The following is a 20,904-nucleotide window of genomic DNA, read 5'->3' as shown; positions in this document are numbered from 1 at the left end:
GGAGGCATGGAAAGATTGGGCACCAGAAACTGGTGGCTTGTGGGAGAATGAACATGTTGTGCAAAGCCCTGTAGAGGGAGGATTTGTATAAATTAAGGCAATCTCTACATGGCCCAAATTGCAAGGCAAAACTCAGTAATATTTGGCCCATGGAGCCGGGTTCTTGCATTTAGTCAGGAATCTAGATGAAAGGAGATGAATATTTTGTTTATGTAGTTATAACTTATTCTCTCTAGATATTCATGTATTTTGCTCTGATTTCTTACCTGGGCAGCTAAATCAGATTTGCACAGAATAATGTGTTTGACTTCATTTCTCCCTCCCCCCTCCCCACTCCCTCATCCATGAGAAATGTTTTTGTCCTTAACTTGCTATCTCACCTCTGCAGCAGCAATACAGAGAGTGCCAGGAACTTTTGAGCCTTTATCAGAAGTATCTCTCGGAGCAGCAAGAAAAGCTCACATACTCTCTTTCGGAGCTTGAGGCTGCCAAGCAGAAGGAGCAGCAGGTAAGTGCCTCATCCCTTCCAACAGCATTGTTTCCTTTTGGATGGTTGCTATTCGTCATTGAAATGGCACCTGCAGCCATGGGGCTCCAACGGCAAACATTGGAGCATTTAAACCTGCTGTGCTTCCCTAAAGGTGGCGAGTCCTCCAGGCACCCTTCCCTTCCTTTTTCATGGGGCCTAGAGGGGAGAAATCCCAGCTGAAAGGCATCTCTGGATCAGCAGCACAGTGAAACCATTGATCATAGCTCGATGTGTGCTTTGCTTTCCAACACACAAAGTACGTTTCGTTTTTCCTCCCTGCCTTCTTCCTGGTACCAAGCCCAATAAGAGAACATATATAAAACAATGGAAAAAACATTTAAAAAACCACAACAATAGATTAAAACAGAAGATGAAAGAGCACTGATCCAGCAACTATAAAACAGCAGTCCAACTATTGAAGGGTGTGATGAGGACAGGGCGGGACCACCTTCCATAAAGGCCACTGCCCAAGGTAACATATCCCAGCCCCTCCAGAAATGCCACATAGAATCATAGAGTTGGAAGAGACCACAAGGGCCATCGAGTCCAACCCCCTGCCAAGCATAGAAGAGAGGAGGTGCTGGTGACTGCCAGGCAGAAAGAGGTCTGGCTTTTCCTATTAAACTAGGGCCTATGGACTGCTCCGCACCCCCTGTGGCGTAGAGCTTCTGCCAAGTTCAAGGGCTGCCAGCCTTTTTGGGCCAGTGGGGCACATTTACAGCCCTAGCTCCTGAAGGCAGATGGCAGGGTACTGAACCAGCAAAAAGTACTGGAGCTGGTTATAAGCTCTGGACTTGAGCAGTTTAAGTCCAGTTACAAACTAAGAGCACAGCAATGAAGGAGGGAGGAACCGCATTCTCCCAGGAATGAACCTACCCAGATATTCCCTCTAAGCCTCCTAATAGATAGTCTCCACCAGTTTGATTGTCACACCCTCCTTGAAAGACCTGGCTGGACTGTTTGCCCTTCTGATGCTCTGTTGGCTGTCCTTCTCCTCTCCTCAAAAGGCAGCTGGGCTTCAGGGCTCTCTTTCGTTGTCCTTCTCCTTCTCACCACTTTAGTGCTGCAGTGAATGGGAAGGACCTTTTCTACAAGAACCAACGCCCCTTCATCCCAGCTCTCTTTCTGTTGGATGCTTGCTGCCCTACCCGCTTTTTAAGATAAAGCAGCTGCTGCGGGCAAGCCTAGTACGTCCTCTATGTGAGCTGTAGTCTGGAGCCAGCAGGAGCCTCCAACACCTCTTGGAGTTTGGGGAGCACCATCCTCAAGACTAGTGTGGAGGTGGAACCAGCCAGTGGCCCCTTACAGTAACCACCTGCCATTAAACATGGGACAGACTTTGCATGCTGCCTAAAAGATAGTAAAAAACAACAACATGTCAGGGGCCTGCATCCAGAACGGAAGTTCTGCAATTTGGGTGTCACTTCAGACAAGATTCTTAGTCTTTGTTCTCCCACAACCTTATGGAGGCATACAGAGGAGATTTACTGTGATGTGAACATCATATAAAAATATACTTTTAAATCCCCCCCCCCCACTTTGGGAGAAGAATGGCATAAGGTGAGTTTAGTCAAAAGTGTATGGTCTTACTCTCGCAGTAGTTGTTTCCCTGAATAAAACAAGTCATGTTGCTAAAGCTTTTGGAGCATCGACTGTACTCAAGTCAGAATTTCAATTTCAAAAGGCCCTGTGGCGCTTCAGAGTCACGTGCAAGAGTTTTCTCTGTTGTTTTAGAAGAACAGTAATCTTAGGACCTCAGGGGCATGCATGTGTGAATCAACCAATGTTCTTTGCAGCAGCCCGAAGACTGCCAGTCCTGTGGTACCTTGGGGGTGTTTGTCTCACTGGTATTGCTTTACGACCTGCTTTATGACCGGATTTCATTGGATCCATGAATGAGTGGACAGGTGGCCTTTTAACACTGAAGAATACAGCTGTGACCTTCTGCAATACTTTGGTGAATGGCAGACTTTGAAAAGGTAGAGGCTGCTATCAGTCCTTGTTGGGTCTCTCTTCCCAGATTTGTGACACTGTCCAATTCCTTCCTTTCTTCCGCATTCTCCCAACTTCCAAATGCAGTGGATAATCTCAGTTCTAAGAGAGAATAAATGAACACAGAGTGCACTAGGTTTATGTGGCATATGAACATAGGAAGCGGCCTTATTCCTCTAGCTCAGTATTATCTACAGTGATATATTTCTGCAGTTTCTGGATATGATTCTTCTTTGTAACTTGACCAGAATTGTCTGCTTTCTCATCCTGTTCTTGGTGCTGTTATTTCCCCCAAAACTTTCTTTTCTGTGACTACATACCACTCTGGTCTGCCAGGGACACCAGGCTTGTGGCCAGCTGGGTTTTCATGGCGCAGATTCATCTAATAGCTCAGTACCATGTTGCCATCCTTAATGGATCCATGAATGTCAAATTCTTCTTTTAAAGCCATCTGAGCGATGACGAAAACAGTGCCTGATATTGTTAGAGGCACTGACATTGAGAAAAAAAACTTTGCAGGAACCCTGCATCCCGTCTAAACTGTGAATCCAGCGAGCTCTTGGTTCAGCTCCGCTGGGTCGTCTCTGGGATGCGGAAGAACCTTTTCTCGGAGGGTGGAGTCCCAGCGGCCCTCGGCTGACAGCCTGGCGTTCCATTCTGAGCATCTGTCTTGGCAAGAGCCCCACAAACTTACTGGGGAAAATGGTGCCGTGATGATTTAAGACGGAGCCCTCGTGGAGTCAATAATCAGTAGCTGGAACGTGGCGCTTCCTTTTTTGTGTGTGAGATAAAGTTAATTCCATTTGAAAAGATACTTAAGGTGACATGAATTGAATTATTCAAACCGGCTTTCTCAGCATTAACTCTAGGTTAATATCTCATGATGCCTCTGGTTTCATTATAGGAGTTTTAAGTACATAACTTTTTATAATAAATTCAATACTGAGGAGCTGGGCTGAAATTGGTTTACTTTCTAGCGAGCCATAAAAAAGCAGCATTAATTGTAAAGTGAATATTGAAGTGGTCACTGAAGTTGACTCAGACAGATGCAGAGATAGCCCTTGTGATGAGATATGTGGAGCAATAAGTTTCTGCCCTGACATTAATAGAAAATACCATCTATATTAAAATGTAGTTAAATCGCTTTCATCAAGAAAGATTTTAGACAGTCTCTCAGCTACTCCCAAATGCACTTTCTTTGCTGCTTTTCATGAAGCTTTACTTGGATGTAAAGAAAATTGCCCTTGTTCTAGGTAATCAGCTCTGACCTAATTATACAGTCCTTGCTTCGCTGCCATCTCAAACAGTGGAAAGAATCCAATTTATTTTGGCGAGAAATTGTGGAAATGCTTTGCAACTTAGAGGACCTGTGCTTCTTTGCTCCATTGCCGAATGAACCTCTGCACGGGGGCTGTTTTGAACCTCTCCCGTGGCAGGAAGGGCAAAATTATTTGCCAAGCCACCCCTTTTTCATATTAATCCGTTTGTTTGTGAGCACAGCTGGCGGCACTTTGGTTTCTTACTTTTAATGTTCACTACATCTGCAAATCCCTTGTCTTTTGGGTTTGTTGGCAATTGTTCGTGGCCGAAGTGGAAATAGGAAAAGCTAGTGGAGCAGTTCTGCACTCTCCAAAATGTAGTAGGTTTATTTTTGAATCATGGACTGGTGCTCTTGAAGGATGCAGGAGTTGGCTAGAGGCTTGGGAGGAGCTATTCTCCATGGGACTCTATAGGGGTGCAAAGGCCAGAGCTCGACAAAACAAGCTGCCCCAGGAACATAGGAGGCTGCCTTTTGCTGAGTTAGACCACTGACCCATCTAGCTCAGTATTGTCTGGAACAGGCATGGCCAAACTTGGCCCTCCAGCTGTTTTGGGACTACAACTCCCATCATCCCTAGCTAACAGGACCAGTGGTCAGGGATGACCGAACCTGGGGAGAAAACAGCAAAGACCTGATGAAGAGAGCACAGCAGAGGTTATATTTTCTGAGAACCCTCCGGAAAAACAATCTCTCAAAGGACCTGTTGATGGCATTTTACCATTGTACTGCCCAGAGTGTATTAACTTCTGGTCTCTGTGTGTGGTTTGGGAGCTGCACGGCCAGGGAAAAAACAATGCTGCCCAGGATTGTAAAGACTGTGGAGAGAATAATTGGGTACACTCTTCCCACCTTAGATCAAATCTATGCTGTCAGGTGCCGTAAGAAAGCTGCAGAGATAGCGCAGGATGGTACACACCCCGGAAATGATCTCTTTCAGCTTCTGCCTTCTGGAAGAAGGTACAGGGTTATAAAGACCAGGACTAGCTGCCTGAGAAACAGTTTCTACGCAAATGTAATTCTGGTTCTAAACGAAGCATAAGGAGTCTCTATAGTATATTGTATTTTAAAATGGGGTTTCAGAGTTTTTAGGGGTTTTTGAATGTTTTATGTAGATTTTCAATTTCATTGTTCTGTATGGGACAATGACAATAAAGATATTGTATATCATATGATGGGAATTGTAGTCCCAAAACATCAGGAGGGCTGAGTTTGGGGGTGCCTGGTCTGGAAGGTTTCAGGAAGGGAGTCTGTCCCATCTCTATCTGAAGGTTCCAAGGATTGGATCTGGATCTGGGACCTTCTGTACTCAAAGCAGATGGTCTACTGCTGTACCAGTGGCCCTTCATTCCAGATGGAAAGGATAAACATATGAGGAGCGTACGAGGAGTGCGCTTGAAGGATCTGGATATGTTTAGCATGGAAAAGAGGAGACAGAGGAGATTTGATAGCCATCTTCAAATATCTTACGGGCTGTCACATGGAAGAGGGAACATGCTTGTTTTCTCTTGCTCTTGAGGGTAGGACTTGAACCAGTGGCTTCAAGTTACAAGAAAGGAGATTCCGACTAAACATACAGAAAACCTTTCTGATAGTAAGAGGTGTTCAGCAGTGGAACAGACTCCCACGAGAGGTGGTGGACTCTTCTTCCTGGAGGCTTTAAAGCAGAGGTTGGATGGCCATCTGTCAGGGATGCTTTAGCTGAGATTCCTGCAAGTCACCACCAGACAGGAGGGTTACTGGAGACCACAGAGCTCTTGAATCCCAGATGTGATTGTTTTTGGATGTTTGGTTTTAATCAAACCTGGGAAACTAGCTTTTGCCTAGATATCAATCGGTATCAGCTTTCTTCCAAACTACCTTGAGGAGTGAACCTCCCCCCGCCCATCCAGACGTGGAGCACTAAACAGCACCGAACAATCCTTCAAATATAATTTAGTCCTTGGGGTACTTGTTTTGAACAGCTGCTTTGCAAAATTGCATGTTTTCTTGCATACGTGGGTGGGTGCCTCAATCCATTTCAAGTTTCATCCTGAGATCAGAGGGTAATAGCAAATGGGGCTATTTCACTGAAGAGGATCCTGTATAAAAGGGACACTCAACCACCTGATCGAGATTTGCCAGCCCAGCTGGGCTCTGAGAGGAGTATTTCTATATGTACATTGCAGGCATCCTGTTATCTATCTATCCAACTAATAAGCAGAAGCCGTATATGAGATTTCCAGTTTATGTGACTGTTGTAAAGCTGACTGTCACCATTCCTTTTGTGAGCATCCGTCTTTATGTCTGCTAAATGGGTGTGAGTGTGCGATACTCTTTTCTTTGTAAAGTTCTTTAGCTTAGTGGTAAAAAGTTGCTAAAAATGGAGTGAGTCCAAATCTTTTCATGTGCTCTTTGTTCTGTTCTTCCACTAAAGACACCTGCTTCTGATTATGGTCAGAGGCAGATGTTGAACTCTATAGAAAGGTGACCCTATCCCCGCTGTGGACTGTCCCCCCCCCCCGCAAATTTTGAATTTCCATGTGATTTTGCTTAAGGTTCTGCTGTGTTTAATTGTGACTTTCAGATTCTGTTTTGAGTGAAGCTGGGTGAATAACTGGAATGTGTGTGTGTGTGTGTGTGTGTGTGTGAAGTGTTGTTGGGTTTTCCCCATATACAGTACATAAAATCCATAACAGTATAGCCTTTAAATTTTCTGTGACACTGTCCTTCTTTAAATATGTTATTATCTTTCTTCTTATAAATATTGTGTTGGTATACATGCTGATTGCAGCAAAACAAAAGATAGGCCTGTGTCGCAAAGAACAGGGTCTACATTAGGCAACAGGAGAGGAACGAAGGCAAAGTTACCAAGGGATAAATGCAAGTAAAAGCAGTAATACATGTTAAGTTGGTTTCACTTGTGAATAGTGGCTGAGATCCCAATAGTGGTTTGTTGTTGTTTTTTTGCATCAAGGCTCCTTATTCATACTTGAAGCTCCCACCATACTGCCTGGTATTTAAGTAGCCGCTAACCCACTCTTGACCAGTGGTATATGAGGCAACAGAGCTTGTTTGTAAGCATGCTTAAAAAACGTAAGGCAACGGTATGGATTACCATTTAGCCAATTTGTATTTATCATAGTTTGTCTGTTTTGCAGCTGCATCCTCAAACTCCAGTTAATAAGCTTCTGACATCTTACTTCCATCATTGCTGTCTCGGTAGTGTTGTATTTCCATGGCTTTAATAACTCAATGTAGACTGAAAGGATAATACTGAAGGAATTGACTGAGCTAATTAGACCCTGATTTGTCTTGCTGTCCACAGCATGACACATATTCTTGACATAAATAGGATAAGGCAGTCTGGTTATCCTTTACCATTAGCCACCTGCAAATAGTTCTCTGGCACGCAGACCCAGGGAAGGGGAAGTATACCAGGGGATTGCCAACTGATCCCAGTTCCAAATATGGCAGGGTCTTGGATCTCTCTGCGTGTAAATCAGATCCTGGCCATTGGCAGCCTTTCTGCCACTTGAACACTCTGTCTTTGGAAGTAAGCAAGTCACACTAATTACCCTGGAAAAATCTTTCTTTTGAAAGTCTTTTCAATATTTCCAGTACCAATTCAGACTGAGAAAGTTCAATAGAATGAAGAAGGTCTTCAGTACGCCAATAGAGATGGTGCCTTTCTGATCTTCAAGGGAAGGGAATTCAAAAGGGAAGGTGGCATAACACTAAATGCCCAATGTTCCACATTGTGTGGAACAGACCTCTTGATAAGACGGTATCTGCAGGAAGCCCTCGCCTGCAGAGCACAGTGACCAACTGGATGCATAAGAGGTGACATGATCTTTCAGGTATCCTGGTCCCAAGCTGTGTAGGAATTTATGCAGCTTGAATTTAGCCCGGTAGCTCATTGGCAGCCACTGTAATTCTTTCAACAGTGGAGTAACATGTTGGCGATATTCTGTCCCAGTGAACTGTTGAGCTGCCACATTTTGTACCAGCTACAGCTTCTGGGCCAACCACATAGAACACATTGCAGTAATCCTGCCTGAAGGTTACCAGTGCATGGACTACAGTGATCAGACTATCCTAGACCAGAAATGGCTGCAGTTGTTTTAGCAGATGAAGCTGGTAGAAGGCACACCAATCCACTAAGGTCTCTTGGGCCTCTAGTGACAGAGCAGGCAATTGACCAATATCCCAGACTTAGGAACCACCCCCCACAGTGCCTCCATCTTGCCAACCCACTACCAGTCCCAAGCACTTGTCCAGGTCTTGCAGTCTCTCCTGATTCAGATGTTATAGAAGTATGTACCCCCAATATACTGATGGCATCTTATCCCGAATTTCCTAATGACTTCACTTAATGGCTTTGTATAAATGTTAAAAAGCACATGGAACCGGTTGATGCCCTGTGGCATCCCCATAGCACATTGCTGGGGTCCAAAAGACAATCACCCAATGTTGTCCTCTAATACTAACCCTGGAGATAGGATCAGAACCACTGTAAAACAGTGCTTCTGTTACCCATCCCACTAAGTTGGCTCAGAAGGAGACCACGGTTAACGGCATCGAAAAGCTGCTGAGAGATCAAGTAAGAATAACAGCTCCGTACTTCCCCTTGTCCTTCTCCTGATAAAGGTCAACCATCAGAGCAGCCAAGACTGATTCAGTCCCATAACTAGGCCTGAACACAGATTGACATGGGCTTCACCCAAGAGTATCTGCAGTTGTTAAGCCGTGGTTTCTTCCAATTCCAGCACAGTGGTATCTCTGGTTGTGAATGCGATCTGTTCCGGAGGCCCATTTGCAACATGAAAAGAGTGCAACCCGCAGCGGCGCATCTGGGCACATGCGGGTTGCAATTCACCACTTCTGCGCATGCGCGTGATGTCATTTTGCACTTCTGCGCATGCGCGAGCGGCAAAACTCAGAAGCAACCCTTTCTGGTACTTCTGGGTCGCTGCAGGACGTAACCTGAAAGAACATAACATGAAGCGGATATAACATAAGGTATGACTGTAGTCTCATCTGCCCTCTGATGCTTTTTAAGCGGGCTTTCGTTATCTGAGGAGCACTTGTGAGGAAACAGTGGTCCTCCAGATGTTCTTTGAACTCCCATCAACCCCAGCCAGTATGACCAGTGCTCAGGGGTGATGGGGGTTCTTGTTCAGCAACATCTGGAGGACCACAGGTTTTCCTCCCCAGCTTTAGGGTCTCAAGACAAGCTCCATATGTCTTATCTGCAAGGTCTTCCTTGAGGGCTTCCCCTGGGCATCTGGTTAGTCACTTTGAAAACAGGATGCTTGTCTGGATTGGGCCACTGGGGTGATCCAGCAGGGCTGTTCTTATGTTCTTATTCTGTTCTTCTGAGGACCTTCCATTCACCTCTGCTCACTCATGCCAAAATAAATTATTATAATGCATTGGAACTGAAAGAACCGGAAGAGCAGCCGCCACAACCAGCCTCTGAGTTGTTCTTAAAGTGTATGAATTTCCATTTCAGTCTCTTCCTAACGACACATCTGAGTATGGAATCTACAATGTTAGTCTCTATTTTCAAACCTGTAGGAATTTGCCTAACACTTAAACATTGCACAGCAATCAAGTCTGATAGCAGCAGGCTAAATATCAGTTTCTGAAAATAAATTTTATACGAACGTATTCTCCAGACAATTTGACTTTTAAATGTTTAAAAGTGACATCTTTATGCAAGCGAACACTGGCTGAGGCAATAGCTACAAAACCTGGACATTTCCCCAGCATCCTTGTGCTTTTCACAATAACCTGTTAAAAGCACAGCTGGCTACAATGCAGCCTTTTACTGTTTTCCCTTGGAATAATTTACTGCTCTTCTGACCTATAAACAGATAGCCATTACTGTGACTTAGCACCACAAAACATTCTGGACACATGCTCGGAGGTGATGCGTGCTTTTAAATATTGCATGTGTGAAAGCTTTTATAACCAGGTCTTTGTGAAATGGAAACATTACATTTCCTTAAGCAATGTTGCGTACCTTTAAGCACCAAGCACAAACATTCTTCTTGTCCCAGGCCTTTGACCAATTAAACAAACTTTTGCCTTTTAAACTTTTTAAAGGGGGAGTATTGTTTTTGTTTGTTACTATGATATGTATTTTTGTGTAGTATAGTAATAATATAATAATAATAATAATAATAATAATAATAATAATAATTTTGAGCAGGTGATTGGTTGCTACAAGGTTTCCATGCTTGCCTTTCCCCTTGAACGAAGAACCACCCAATTTTGGCTTTTATTGAGGGTTGATTAAACTTAGAATCTCAGTGCTTGATGTTTTGGTTGATCTCAGTGGCTTGACCCATTTTTCAACCAAACCCACTCAAAAAAACAACAACAACAAAACAGCATGCAGTGAGGTTGAAGAATACTCATTCGCTGCTGAAGGTTTCTGCTTCATCCATTGTCGTTACTGTGGGACTGTGGTAATGGGAACCACCTGTCTGTTATGTGGTTCATTGTGCCTCATCTACCCTTTAAAACAGCTTTTCTCAACCTGTGGGTCCCCAGATGTTGTTGAACTACAACTCCCATCAGCCCTAGCTAGCAAGGCCAGAGCTCATGGATGATGGGAGTTGTAGTCCAGCAACATCTGGGGACCCACGGGTTGAGAACCGCTGCTTTAAAAGCTTATTGAGAGGCCTGGATAGAATTGAATTATGTGTCGCAGAGGCCAAGTTTTCTGCAGAGAAGCTATGTGCAAATAAAAAAATGAATAGAGGACGTGCCCTCCTCCAATCCAAACTGGGACTGTTTCAGGGAGAGGTGGCCTTAACCTTTGTCCTCCCCCTCTTCATCCTAATGGCGCCATGTTGCCTCCTTTTTGTATTTGGTCCCCTATCTCACTGAACTTGGGAAGGTAGAAATGGCATGTAGAGTAGACTTCTCGGGCGGCTGTTTATTAAGTTCATAGAATCATAGAGTTGGAAGAGACCACAAGGGCCATCGAGTCCAACCCCCTGCCAAGCAGGAAACACCATCAGAGCACTCCTGACATATGGTTGTCAAGCCTCTGCTTAAAGACCTCCAAAGAAGGAGACTCCACCACACTCCTTGGCAGCAAATTCCACTGTCAAACAGCTCTTACTGTCAGGAAGTTCTTCCTAATGTTTAGGTGGAATCTTCTTTCTTGTAGTTTGGATCCATTGCTCCGTGTCCGCTTCTCTGGAGCAGCAGAAAACAACCTTTCTCCCTCCTCTATGTGACATCCTTTTATATATTTGAACATGGCTATCATATCACCCCTTAACCTCCTCTTCTCCAGGCTAAACATGCCCAGCTCCCTTAGCTGTTCCTCATAAGGCATCGTTTCCAGGCCTTTGACCATTTTGGTTGCCCTCCTCTGGACCCGTTCCAATTTGTCAGTGTCCTTCTTGAACTGTGGTGCCCAGAACTGGACACAGTACTCCAGGTGAGGTCTGACCAGAGCAGAATACAGTGGCACTATTACTTCCCTTGATCTAGATGTTATACTCCTATTGATGCAGCCCAGAATTGCATTGGGTTTTTTAGCGGCCGCGTCACACTGTTGGCTCATGGACAAGTTCATTGCTTGTCCTGCTAGTTTGAGGAGGACTGTGCTTCTCCCACAAGCAGAGAGAGTCTTCCTTGCTTTCTGTTTCCAAAGCGCCAGCTGTCGGAGGAATGAAAGGAGAACCTATTTCAGCCCCATGCATTGGTTCTGAGCGTGTGCTGGCAGCACCCACTGAAGGGAGAAGGGAATAAATGGCTGGTAAAAGGAGATGGGCGTACAGAGGACTGTCCTCAGAAACCTGAATCATTTTGAAGATAATTGATGCAATTGTAGATGAGAGAGCAAATCCCAGGGTGTATTTCTTTTCTGGACTCCATTAGGAAAGGAAATTGGACGCTGTGCTGCTTGTAATCCCTTAGCAGTGGGTTCTTCAGTTTCAATCTCTTTTAGAATGAGAAGGAACACGTCCAGTCACCTATTCCAATCATCTGACATGATGGAATTCCTTGCTACAAGTTAGGGAAATGGTTACTGGCTTAGATGGCGCCCAAAGGGAATTACACAAATTCCTGGAGGAAAGGTCTATCAGTGCCTATTAGCCCACAGTGCCTAATAGCAACCTCCAGGTTCAGACAGTGTTTCTCTGAATATCAGGTTCTGGGGAACAAGCGACCTGAGGATGCTGGGAGGGGGAAGTCTGTTGTCTTCATAGCAGAAGTTAAGTATCTGGTCTCTGTCGAAAACAGACGGCTGGATTAGATGAGCCTGAGATCTCCTCTTAGGCTCTTAAGGCCGGAGTTTATGTGCTCAGGACATTGGATACCTATCCTGCATAATAGACCTTTCAGAATGTATTCCCTTTAATTTGCTCCCAGATCAATATGAACATTTTCATAAGAGACGTGTCTTTTGTTTTGTCTGTCTGTTCCCTCTTCGTTCCATGCTTAAAATCAGGCATTGACGAGTCCAGACTCACCTCTGCAAGGAGGACATCATATAATGTGGGCCCACCACTCGAAAGGTCCTGTTTTGTTTTGTTTTGTCTTATCTTCACCAGCCACACAGTTTTGTCTAGGATCTCACTTTGGAAGTTTCCCTTTTGGAATGAATTTTAAAATATGTCTTAAATAAGAAAGGCGCCCAGTTAGAACTTCTGCTCATTTCAACTGGTTCCAAACATGCTAAAGTGTCTATCAGAATCGTAGGAGCTTTCACATTTTAAAAAAAGAATATGACATTGATTTTAGGTGAGCATTTTTGTTGTCTGTTTTTGTTAGGAGGATGTTGTGATTATTTCAAGTGGAATGGCCAATTTTAGTCGTGGATGAAGATCATATTTATTTCCATGCTTTACATTTCTTCTTCCTTTAAAATGCGATAGTACCACCTTAGCTGTAGCAATACTGCGTACTATCGCATTGCGATCGTTGACAGGTGTAACAGCCTTCTGGTGGATGAGGGGACTTTTGGTTTTATTTTCACTAAGACGAGGTCGGGCAGCACAACCGATCCAGGCATGTTGTACCTGATTAAAATGCATCAGTTAACATTTACAATGAGATTTCACACACTTTTTAATAACTTTTCTTTCTCTCTTTCTCTATCAAGTTCCATGCTGGCTGCCTTTTTAGGCAGATGATGATTTATGGAAAGTGATCTTGGTGTTTATTTGAACAACCAAATGCAATAAATCTGCTAGCCATTTCAAGGGAAAGTTTATTAATGCAGGGCATTATTCTGCTCAATATCGTGTTGTCTTTAAAATTAAGCAGAGCATTAGTAATAATGAAACTGGCTTAAATCAATACAGTCTTGGTATGAAACCTTTTGCATGGGTGGGGGGGTGAATTGAGCAGTATGTAATGTAACTGTGGCATTTATAACTCGGCAGAAAAGAAAAGACCTCCAAGTGAAACTGTTTCTGTTGAATCTCTGTCTACAATTTTCTGTTTGGTCGATTTGAGTGTTTGTGTCTGCGGTGTTCTTACAAAACTTCTAGGACTTAGAAATGCAACACATAAATAGTCTAAGCTGTGATTTATGCAGAACACTTGTGGTATGGGTTTTGCTCGAAAACAGAACCTCTAGGGTACCATTTGGTGTGAGAATATGTTTGCATGGAGAACCAGCTATACAGTTGTTGTGTTTCCCACATACATATAGGTGCATGATGGGCAGTGTCATAAACATGGAAATCAGTTCCAGTATGCACTGTGATAAGAGCATGTTTATATAATGGGCTCAAGGCTTTTGGTAGCCACCAGGAGCAGCTGAGATCCAAACCTTAGAATGCCAGAATATATAAGGTGTGTGTGTGTGTGTGTGTGTGTGTGTGTGTGTGTGTGTAAGTAAATTGCGGGGGGGGGGGGGGTGAACCAGATGATCTTTGGGTCCCTTTCAGCTCTATGATAATGCTTTGGGAAGTTGTTTGCTGTGTGCACTCAGAGTAACACACATTAGCACATCCATTTGCATTTCAGCCATCTTTGTGCACACAAGAACATACATTTCTGAGGACTGATTTCAGTGGTTTATTTAAGTGTGCAAATGCTGAGGAAGGAAACGTTGGTGCGCAGTATTGAACTGTTCTCTGGTTTTCACTAACTGTGAGCTAGACCACAATAAAGTGCCGTGAGAAAGGTTGAGTGCATCCACCACACTACACTTGCCAGAGCAGAGGAGCCCCGTAAAACCTTGATTCCCTGGTTCTCTACGAGTGGACAAGTAGGATTGCACCAGAATCCCTTAGTGTAGCCCACATTAAGCTGGGGAAATCCAGGGGAATCTTATTGGTCTAGCAAACACAGTCCTATCTCTGATCCCCCGCTGACTGCATAAAAGTAAAGGTGTGAGCTTTGGGAGGCAATGTGGACCAGGGTATTTAATAGATGCAGAGACTATGCCTGCCCTTAATTCTAGGGGGAGATTTCTTTATATCTATAAAAAAGTATATTGGATATAGAAAGTTTGGGCAACACTGCTCTGGCTCCTGAACTTTGGCTTGCTTACCTCCTGATATGTTCCCATCATATGACAACCATAAGATTCTCATACTGTTGTAGGAGTGAAGGGTTTTCAGCTTCTGAGAGCCAGTGTGGTGTAGTGGTTAAGAGCGGCAGACTCGTAATCTGGGGAACCGGGTTCGCGTCTCTGCTCCTCCACATGCAGCTGCTGGGTGACCTCTTAGTCACACTTCTCTGAAGTCTCTCAGCCCCACTCACCTCACAGAGTGTTTGTTGTGGGGGAGGAAGGGAAAGGAGAATGTTAGCCGCTTTGAGACTCCTGAAGGGGAGTGAAAGGTGGGATATCAAATCCAAACTCTTCTCCTTCTTCTTCTTCTCCCTCAGGAATGTCCCATCCCATTCCTCTTGGTCAGTGCCATTTGTACAAGTACAAGGAATATCCAATCCACCATTTAGATCTATGCAGTTGTTGCAGGAATTCTTTTATTCTTATTTCCACTTTTGTACCTTGTTTGAAAGGAGAGTGCTTATTCTTAATTATGTACAATGGGGGAGAGAGAATGTTGCTGTTACAGTGGTACCTCGGGTTACATATGCTTCAGGTTACATACGCTTAAGGTTACACACTCTGCTAACCCAGAAATAGTGCTTCAGGTTAAGAACTTTGCTTCAGGATGAGAACAGAAATCGTGCAGCGGCGGCGCGGCAGCAGCAGCAGCAGCAGGCCCCATTAGCTAAAGTGGTGCTTCAGGTTAAGAACAGTTTCAGGTTAAGAATGGACCTCCGGAACGAATTAAGTACTTAACCTGAGGTACCACTGTACTTAAAATTCATTTACCCCATCATATTCCTCATGTCCACACATGTTGGCACGCATGCTAGCTAAATGTGTGCATATACGTGTGTATGTGTGTATATATACAGATATGTGCACACATATGTTCATATCATAAGGAGCATCACACACACACACATACAACCCTTAAAAACAGGCGTGGGCAAACTCAGCCCTCCAGATGTTTTGGGACTACAACTCCCATCATCCCTAGCTAACAGGACCAGTAGTCAGGGATGATGGGAATTGTAGTCTCAAAACATCTGGAGGGCGAGTTTACCTATGCCTGCTTAAAAACCTCAGAAAGTGTTAAAAATCCTCCAAAACATCTCACAAATTATTCCTATATTTTCACTCTCAGACCCAGTGTATTTCTTATGCTGAAGAGTGTCTGTTTCCTTACAGGCAACACTACATGTCCTGCCAGCTGCATATATTTCCACAGAGGATTGTAATATAGGTTGGTCTTAATATCACAAGCCTGTAGAATATACCACCCTCCCTTCCCCATAGATATCCCCTCCACATGTGATAAACATTTTTGGATTTCTAGTGGGGAAGAGTAGTATTCTCTGGCTCCATTTCTTTTCTGGTCCAAATTACTCAAACGTTTATGCAAGCATAAACCAGGAAAAATGTAATCTGGTACATATGGGAAGTTGAGCCCCACGAACACAGAATGCCCATAATATTGAGATGTCAGCAGGGGAGATGGATGAGTGACAAGCGTTGTGGCTGGTGAATTCATTGCCTTTCTTTCATTCCAGGAGACATTGAAATGTAATGAAACTTAAACATTTTTAAACAATGCCCCGATTAAAATTTAATAGCAATGAAAATGAACAATATTCTTACAGGTTAGAAATAGTCTTCATTATTCTTTTAAAAGTTCATATCATAAGGAGCAGCATAGTTAATAAGCGCCCTGAATATTTTTTCATATTATGTACACTGTTCAGCTAGAAATTTAACAAGGATTTTTAATGAAATGATGGCAGAAATCGCAGTTTTATTGCATCCCTTTGCAGAATATCTCCTGTGAGACTAAGCTAGAGAGAGTCCAATATTAATGACTTTTCATAGGAGCTGAGCAATAAGTTATGGGGAGCTTATAAAGATGATAATTTTAGGCTGCTGTTTGGATAGCTAAACAGCCTTTTGGAGAATTGCTGCTTAATAGACACATCATGGGAATTAAAGACATTTGGATGTTAATTTGTATACATATTCTGCTATAGGACCGCAAAGAGATTCGTTTTTACAGATACTTTTGTTTGCTAGTCTACAGAGAGAGGAGACGAGAATTCATTTGCTGGAGAATTTCTGTCAACCGAGGGCTTAAGAGGACCTTGAGAGTTGTCAAAGGGCCCATGTTCATCCCCCTTTCCCCCATCTCGCTTTTTTTAATAAGAATTGAAGAGTGTGCCATGTGATCCTAGTATGGTTTTGTTCTCATTAAAATTTAAAGAAATTGTTATTTTGGGAAATGAGAATTATGGTTGGGGAATGAGCACCAACAATATTTACAGAAGTGCCACTGCCAGCAATCTAACATGCAGCGTTGACTTAGATCATGCCATCTTTTGCCCACTTTGCAAATATATTTTAGTATATTGCCACACACCTATAAAAATAAGTGAATGTCTACAGAGCTGATCTGATACTGCAACCAGCATTTTTCAAAAACCCTTCACGTGTTCCAATTTCCTATATTTTAAATGCAGATGTTCATCAAACTTTTAATACCAGGGGGAGGCCTTGCTTGAAACCTGCTTCAGAGTGAAGCACTGGGTGGCAATAAACTTAATTCTGGCTTTTATCTTTCTTGGTTCCACCTCGAAGCTTTTAAATATAACATTTTTGAAGTAAGACTTTCTTTTGTGTTAGTCATTTCTATGAACACCTGTGAACTGTTGAGTTTAATTGGCCTGCAGCTGGGGCTGATTGTTGGAATATTGTTGGGGAGGGGGGTAGCCGGCTGATTGGCTGTCTTCATATTGTGTATCATTATCTCTCCATTCAGGTTGGGATGTTTTTTTATTATTATTAAAAAATGCAGGTTCTGATGAAGGTTTATGGATTAGAACCTTAAAATAGGAAATGGAAGGCTTTGCCTCTGAGTTGAGATCGGTTCGACATCAACAGCATGTTGATCATCTCAAGAGCAACGCGCCGGCTGCCTTGATGAGCAGCTTGTCAGAGGTCTACAAGGCTTTTTGAAAAGGGGGCAACTTCCTGGAATTGCGACATTCATCTGTAGGGTTTGGATCTCTCTGGTTTTTTAGCAGCTCTCTGTATGTCACGTTGCTTGCCTCGGAGCCATGGCATTCACTTCTGCGCAGACACCCTCCAAATGCAGTTACACTGATTGGCTTTGAAACATTAGCATGCCAATAGGGTGCTAGGTTTCTGAGCTGTATTCCAGTGCTTCCCCCCCTAGAAAAATAGATGCTGTACTCACCATGAAGTTGTTACTGTAAATGCCACGCTTTTCAACAACAACAAAAGAGCTGCCGGTACTGCGTACCTTTGAGTACCCTCTTGGGGAAAAAGAACTGGCTGTATCCTGTTTGTATGGATGCGTTCAGCATGTTCAGAGCATGGGGCGGGGACAAACCTAAGCGCCAATCAGCTTGCAGTGATCTCCAGTGATGCAAGACAATTTCAATAAGCTTACTGAAATTTGTCTTGCCTCGCTGGAGATCACTGCAAGCTGATTGGCGCTTTGGCTTCTCCCCGCCCCATGCTCTGAACAGGCCAGTAAGTAGCACTGAACTTGGAGATAGCATCTTCTCTGCACTCCCTCCCAGCAGTCTCTGTTGAAGAAAGACCCTGGATTTACATGCGTAGGGTTGCAATATGTCTGGGATTTCCCGAACGTCCGGTTTTGGTGGACCCGGGTGGATTTTTGCATTTTGAATTAAATGTCTGGGTTTGGGGGAGGTTATCTTTATGTTTTTGCCTTTTTTGTGGGGCACATTCATTCTCAGAAGGTGCTGTACACTAGAACAGGAAGCAGGAATCAGGTGTCCTGGAGTGACCTGCTGGGGGTCACACTAGGCCTGGTGTTGTTCCTGGCTGCCACCAGGCCTTACGCGGCCTTGGGGCTGCGCTAGGCCCTGTGCCAGTCCTGGTGGCTACCAGGCCTTGCGTGATCTTCCCGGGGCCACTCAGCCTCCCATTGTGGGCAGGAGGCCAAAGACGGCAAAGGTAAGAGAAGGGAGGGAAGAAGGGGGTAACAGGCAGGTGAGGAAGGAATTAGCGGTAGGGAGGGGGCAAGCGAAGGAGATTCGGTATGGTGGGGTGTGTGTCCGGGTTTTTGATCCCCAGAGTAAGGCAACCCTAGCTGATCAGGGCATTCACTGCTTTATATACCCGTGGGTCAAGAGGCATGTGTCCTTTTGGTGTGTTCCAAATTGCCTCATTGGCTTCCATCCACCGGAGCCCAGCAGCCTTCCAGCAGTGTGAAGCAAAGGCAGAACCTCTACAGAAGCCTACGAGGGCTCTGTGGTTATGACCTGAAGCATGAATGCTTTGCTTGTGTTCATGCCTGAAGCCCTCTCAGACTGCACCTGCAGCAATTGTAAGCTGGCTGCACTATTAAAAGAGAAGGTAAGAGGATTGGAAGAGCGATTTTCTGCAATTCATCTCATTAAGGAAGATGAGAACTTATTCGTGATATTTTTTTGGTGTGCCGTCTAGTTAAATGGGGGCTAGAGGGCAATGCTGTCAGGTGGATTCAAAAGTGGTTGGAAAACCATGCCCCCAAAGTGTTCGTTAGCTATTCCTCAACCAACTGGAAGGAGGTTCCAGCTGCAGTTCTTCAGTGCTCTGTGCTGGGGCCAGTACTCCTCAACTTATTTATTGAAGACTCAGATCAGGGAACTTTTTTGGACACTAGGGTAGCATTCCTTTCTGTGCAACTCCCCAACCACAATATAGCAGTAGTGGGCAGGTCCATGGGTGTGGAGCAGCAAATCTGTAGGTTACCTTTGCGTGATGGGCTGGTTTCGACATACACTCAAATACCCCTCCCTATCCAGGCAAGTAAGAGGCATGATCAAAGTTCAAGGGCACATTCCAGCCAGGTGAAAACACTCTGGGTGCAAAGCCAGGCCAGCGGAGAGTACCAAGGGCCAGACAGAGAAGACTTGAGGGCCACATTTAGTCCTCTTCACCTCAGATTCCTCACTCTGTCTTAGATGAAGGGGAGGGGAAGGAGGCTATTGTGATTTTAGGCTGCATTAAAAGAACTGGAGGAGCAGGATTCAGCTAGCTAGTCCCACTAGTGTTAGGCCACCCTAGGACTTCCAGTGATGCAACAGGGCTTTCTCCCCTCTCTTCCTCCTTCCCTCCTTGAAATTGGCTTGGGAGGTTGGGAGATACCCCAGACCAGAGCACAGGGAAAAGAGCTGGGAGTCGTTCATTCTAGCAAGCTGAAATGCCACATACTGCTACACTGAATTCCTCCCATAATTTCTAAGTCATGAGAAGTAAAACAGCTGTACCTTGGCTCCCGAACGGTTTGGGAGTCTAACGTTTCGGCTCACGAACGATTGAAAACTGGAAGTGAGTGTTCTGGTTTTCAAATGTTCTTTTGGAAGCCGAATGTCCGACGGGGCTTCCACGGCTTCCTGCAGCCAATCAGAAGCCGCACTTTAGAAGTCAATCGTTTCAGAAGTCAGACAGACTTCCGGAAGGGATCCTGTCCGACCTCTGAGGTACGACTGTAGTTATACTTCAGTGCAGTCGTCAGATCTCATCTGGGGGATTTTGTCCAGTTGTGCACTTTGAGAGGGATGTGGACAAAATGAAACGGTTGAGAGTAGAGCAACAAAGATGGTCAAGGGTATGGAGAAAGCCAAGTGCTATGAGAAAAAGTTGATGGAACTGGATGAGTTTAGCCTGAAGAAGAAAAGGGTCATTGATTTCCCTCCTTTGCAGTTTTCTTTTGCATCTTCTCTTGCTGGTCCTGTGGGCATTCTGGGCTGTGTATGTAAACTTGGAGCTCAAAGTAGGAGATCTCCATTCTCTTCTAACCTCAGCAGGGAGTGTAAGATTGCATGCAGTAATGAGACATACCCCTTGGGATTCTCCTGAACAATGCAGCTGTTGTAAGACATGCATGCACACACCTGGTCTCCCTTGAGTTTTTGGCTTGGCCTCTTTGTACCCACCTGTGGCAGAAGGTGCGTGAGGCTGACAAAGTTTAGTTCCCTCCCAGCCTTGAGCTCAGGATGAATGCAAATTTCAGTTGCTTGCTCCACCCTACCGCTTCCATTTTCTGCCTCCCGTGTGCAGTCGTCGTCATTTTGCATCCTTCCTCATGGAATTTCTCTCTCTCTACAATAATCCACCAGCAAGGGGGCATGCTAAGATATGCTTTATATTTCAGTCAGGGAATTGCTCCCATAAGCGATTCTGGCATCCTAGATGCTGATGAAAATGTAATTGTGAAATGTGTTAACACATGCAGTTTGGTTTCCGACAAACTCTGCTCTCTAGAGTCATTGGAAAACTTGGGCTTGGGTTGTAGATGAAACTAACTGTATTTAGTCAACATTTTACCTCTGCTCCATTTTACTGTTTTTCTAGGCAAAGAGACTCAGTCTTTGAAACAGCACACTATGCCTGGTCCCTGAGTCTTAGGCTGAAACTCACATTGAACGTAATACTGGAAATGCAGAATCTCCATGTTGAATTCCACTGAATGTCACTGAAAATTGCCCTCACCCCAAATGGTGAATTCAACTCCTTTCTGCA

At 44.3% G+C, this 20,904-nt stretch overlaps 1 protein-coding gene across 7 annotated transcripts in view; it reads left to right on the top strand.

Moving 5' to 3' along the window:
- The window catches only part of KIAA1328, a 197,215-nt gene that overhangs the window by 79,332 nt on the left and 96,979 nt on the right, over positions 1 to 20,904 (top strand). For 5 of the 7 annotated variants that reach the window (XM_081929770.1, XM_081929768.1, XM_081929769.1 and 2 more), the window contains one exon: positions 381 to 508. In XM_081929770.1, coding sequence (XP_081785896.1) covers positions 381 to 508 — 128 coding nt within the window. The remainder of the gene's footprint in view (positions 1 to 380; positions 509 to 20,904) is intronic. The other 2 variants (XM_081929773.1, XM_081929772.1) reach the window with 1 other exon arrangement.

This window comes from Podarcis melisellensis, assembly GCF_964234715.1.
Source record: "Podarcis melisellensis genome assembly, chromosome: 11".
Classification (NCBI taxonomy): Eukaryota; Metazoa; Chordata; class Lepidosauria; order Squamata; family Lacertidae; genus Podarcis; species Podarcis melisellensis.
The sequence above is the reverse complement of the archived record's forward strand: the minus strand, read 5'-3'. Positions and strand labels throughout refer to the sequence as shown.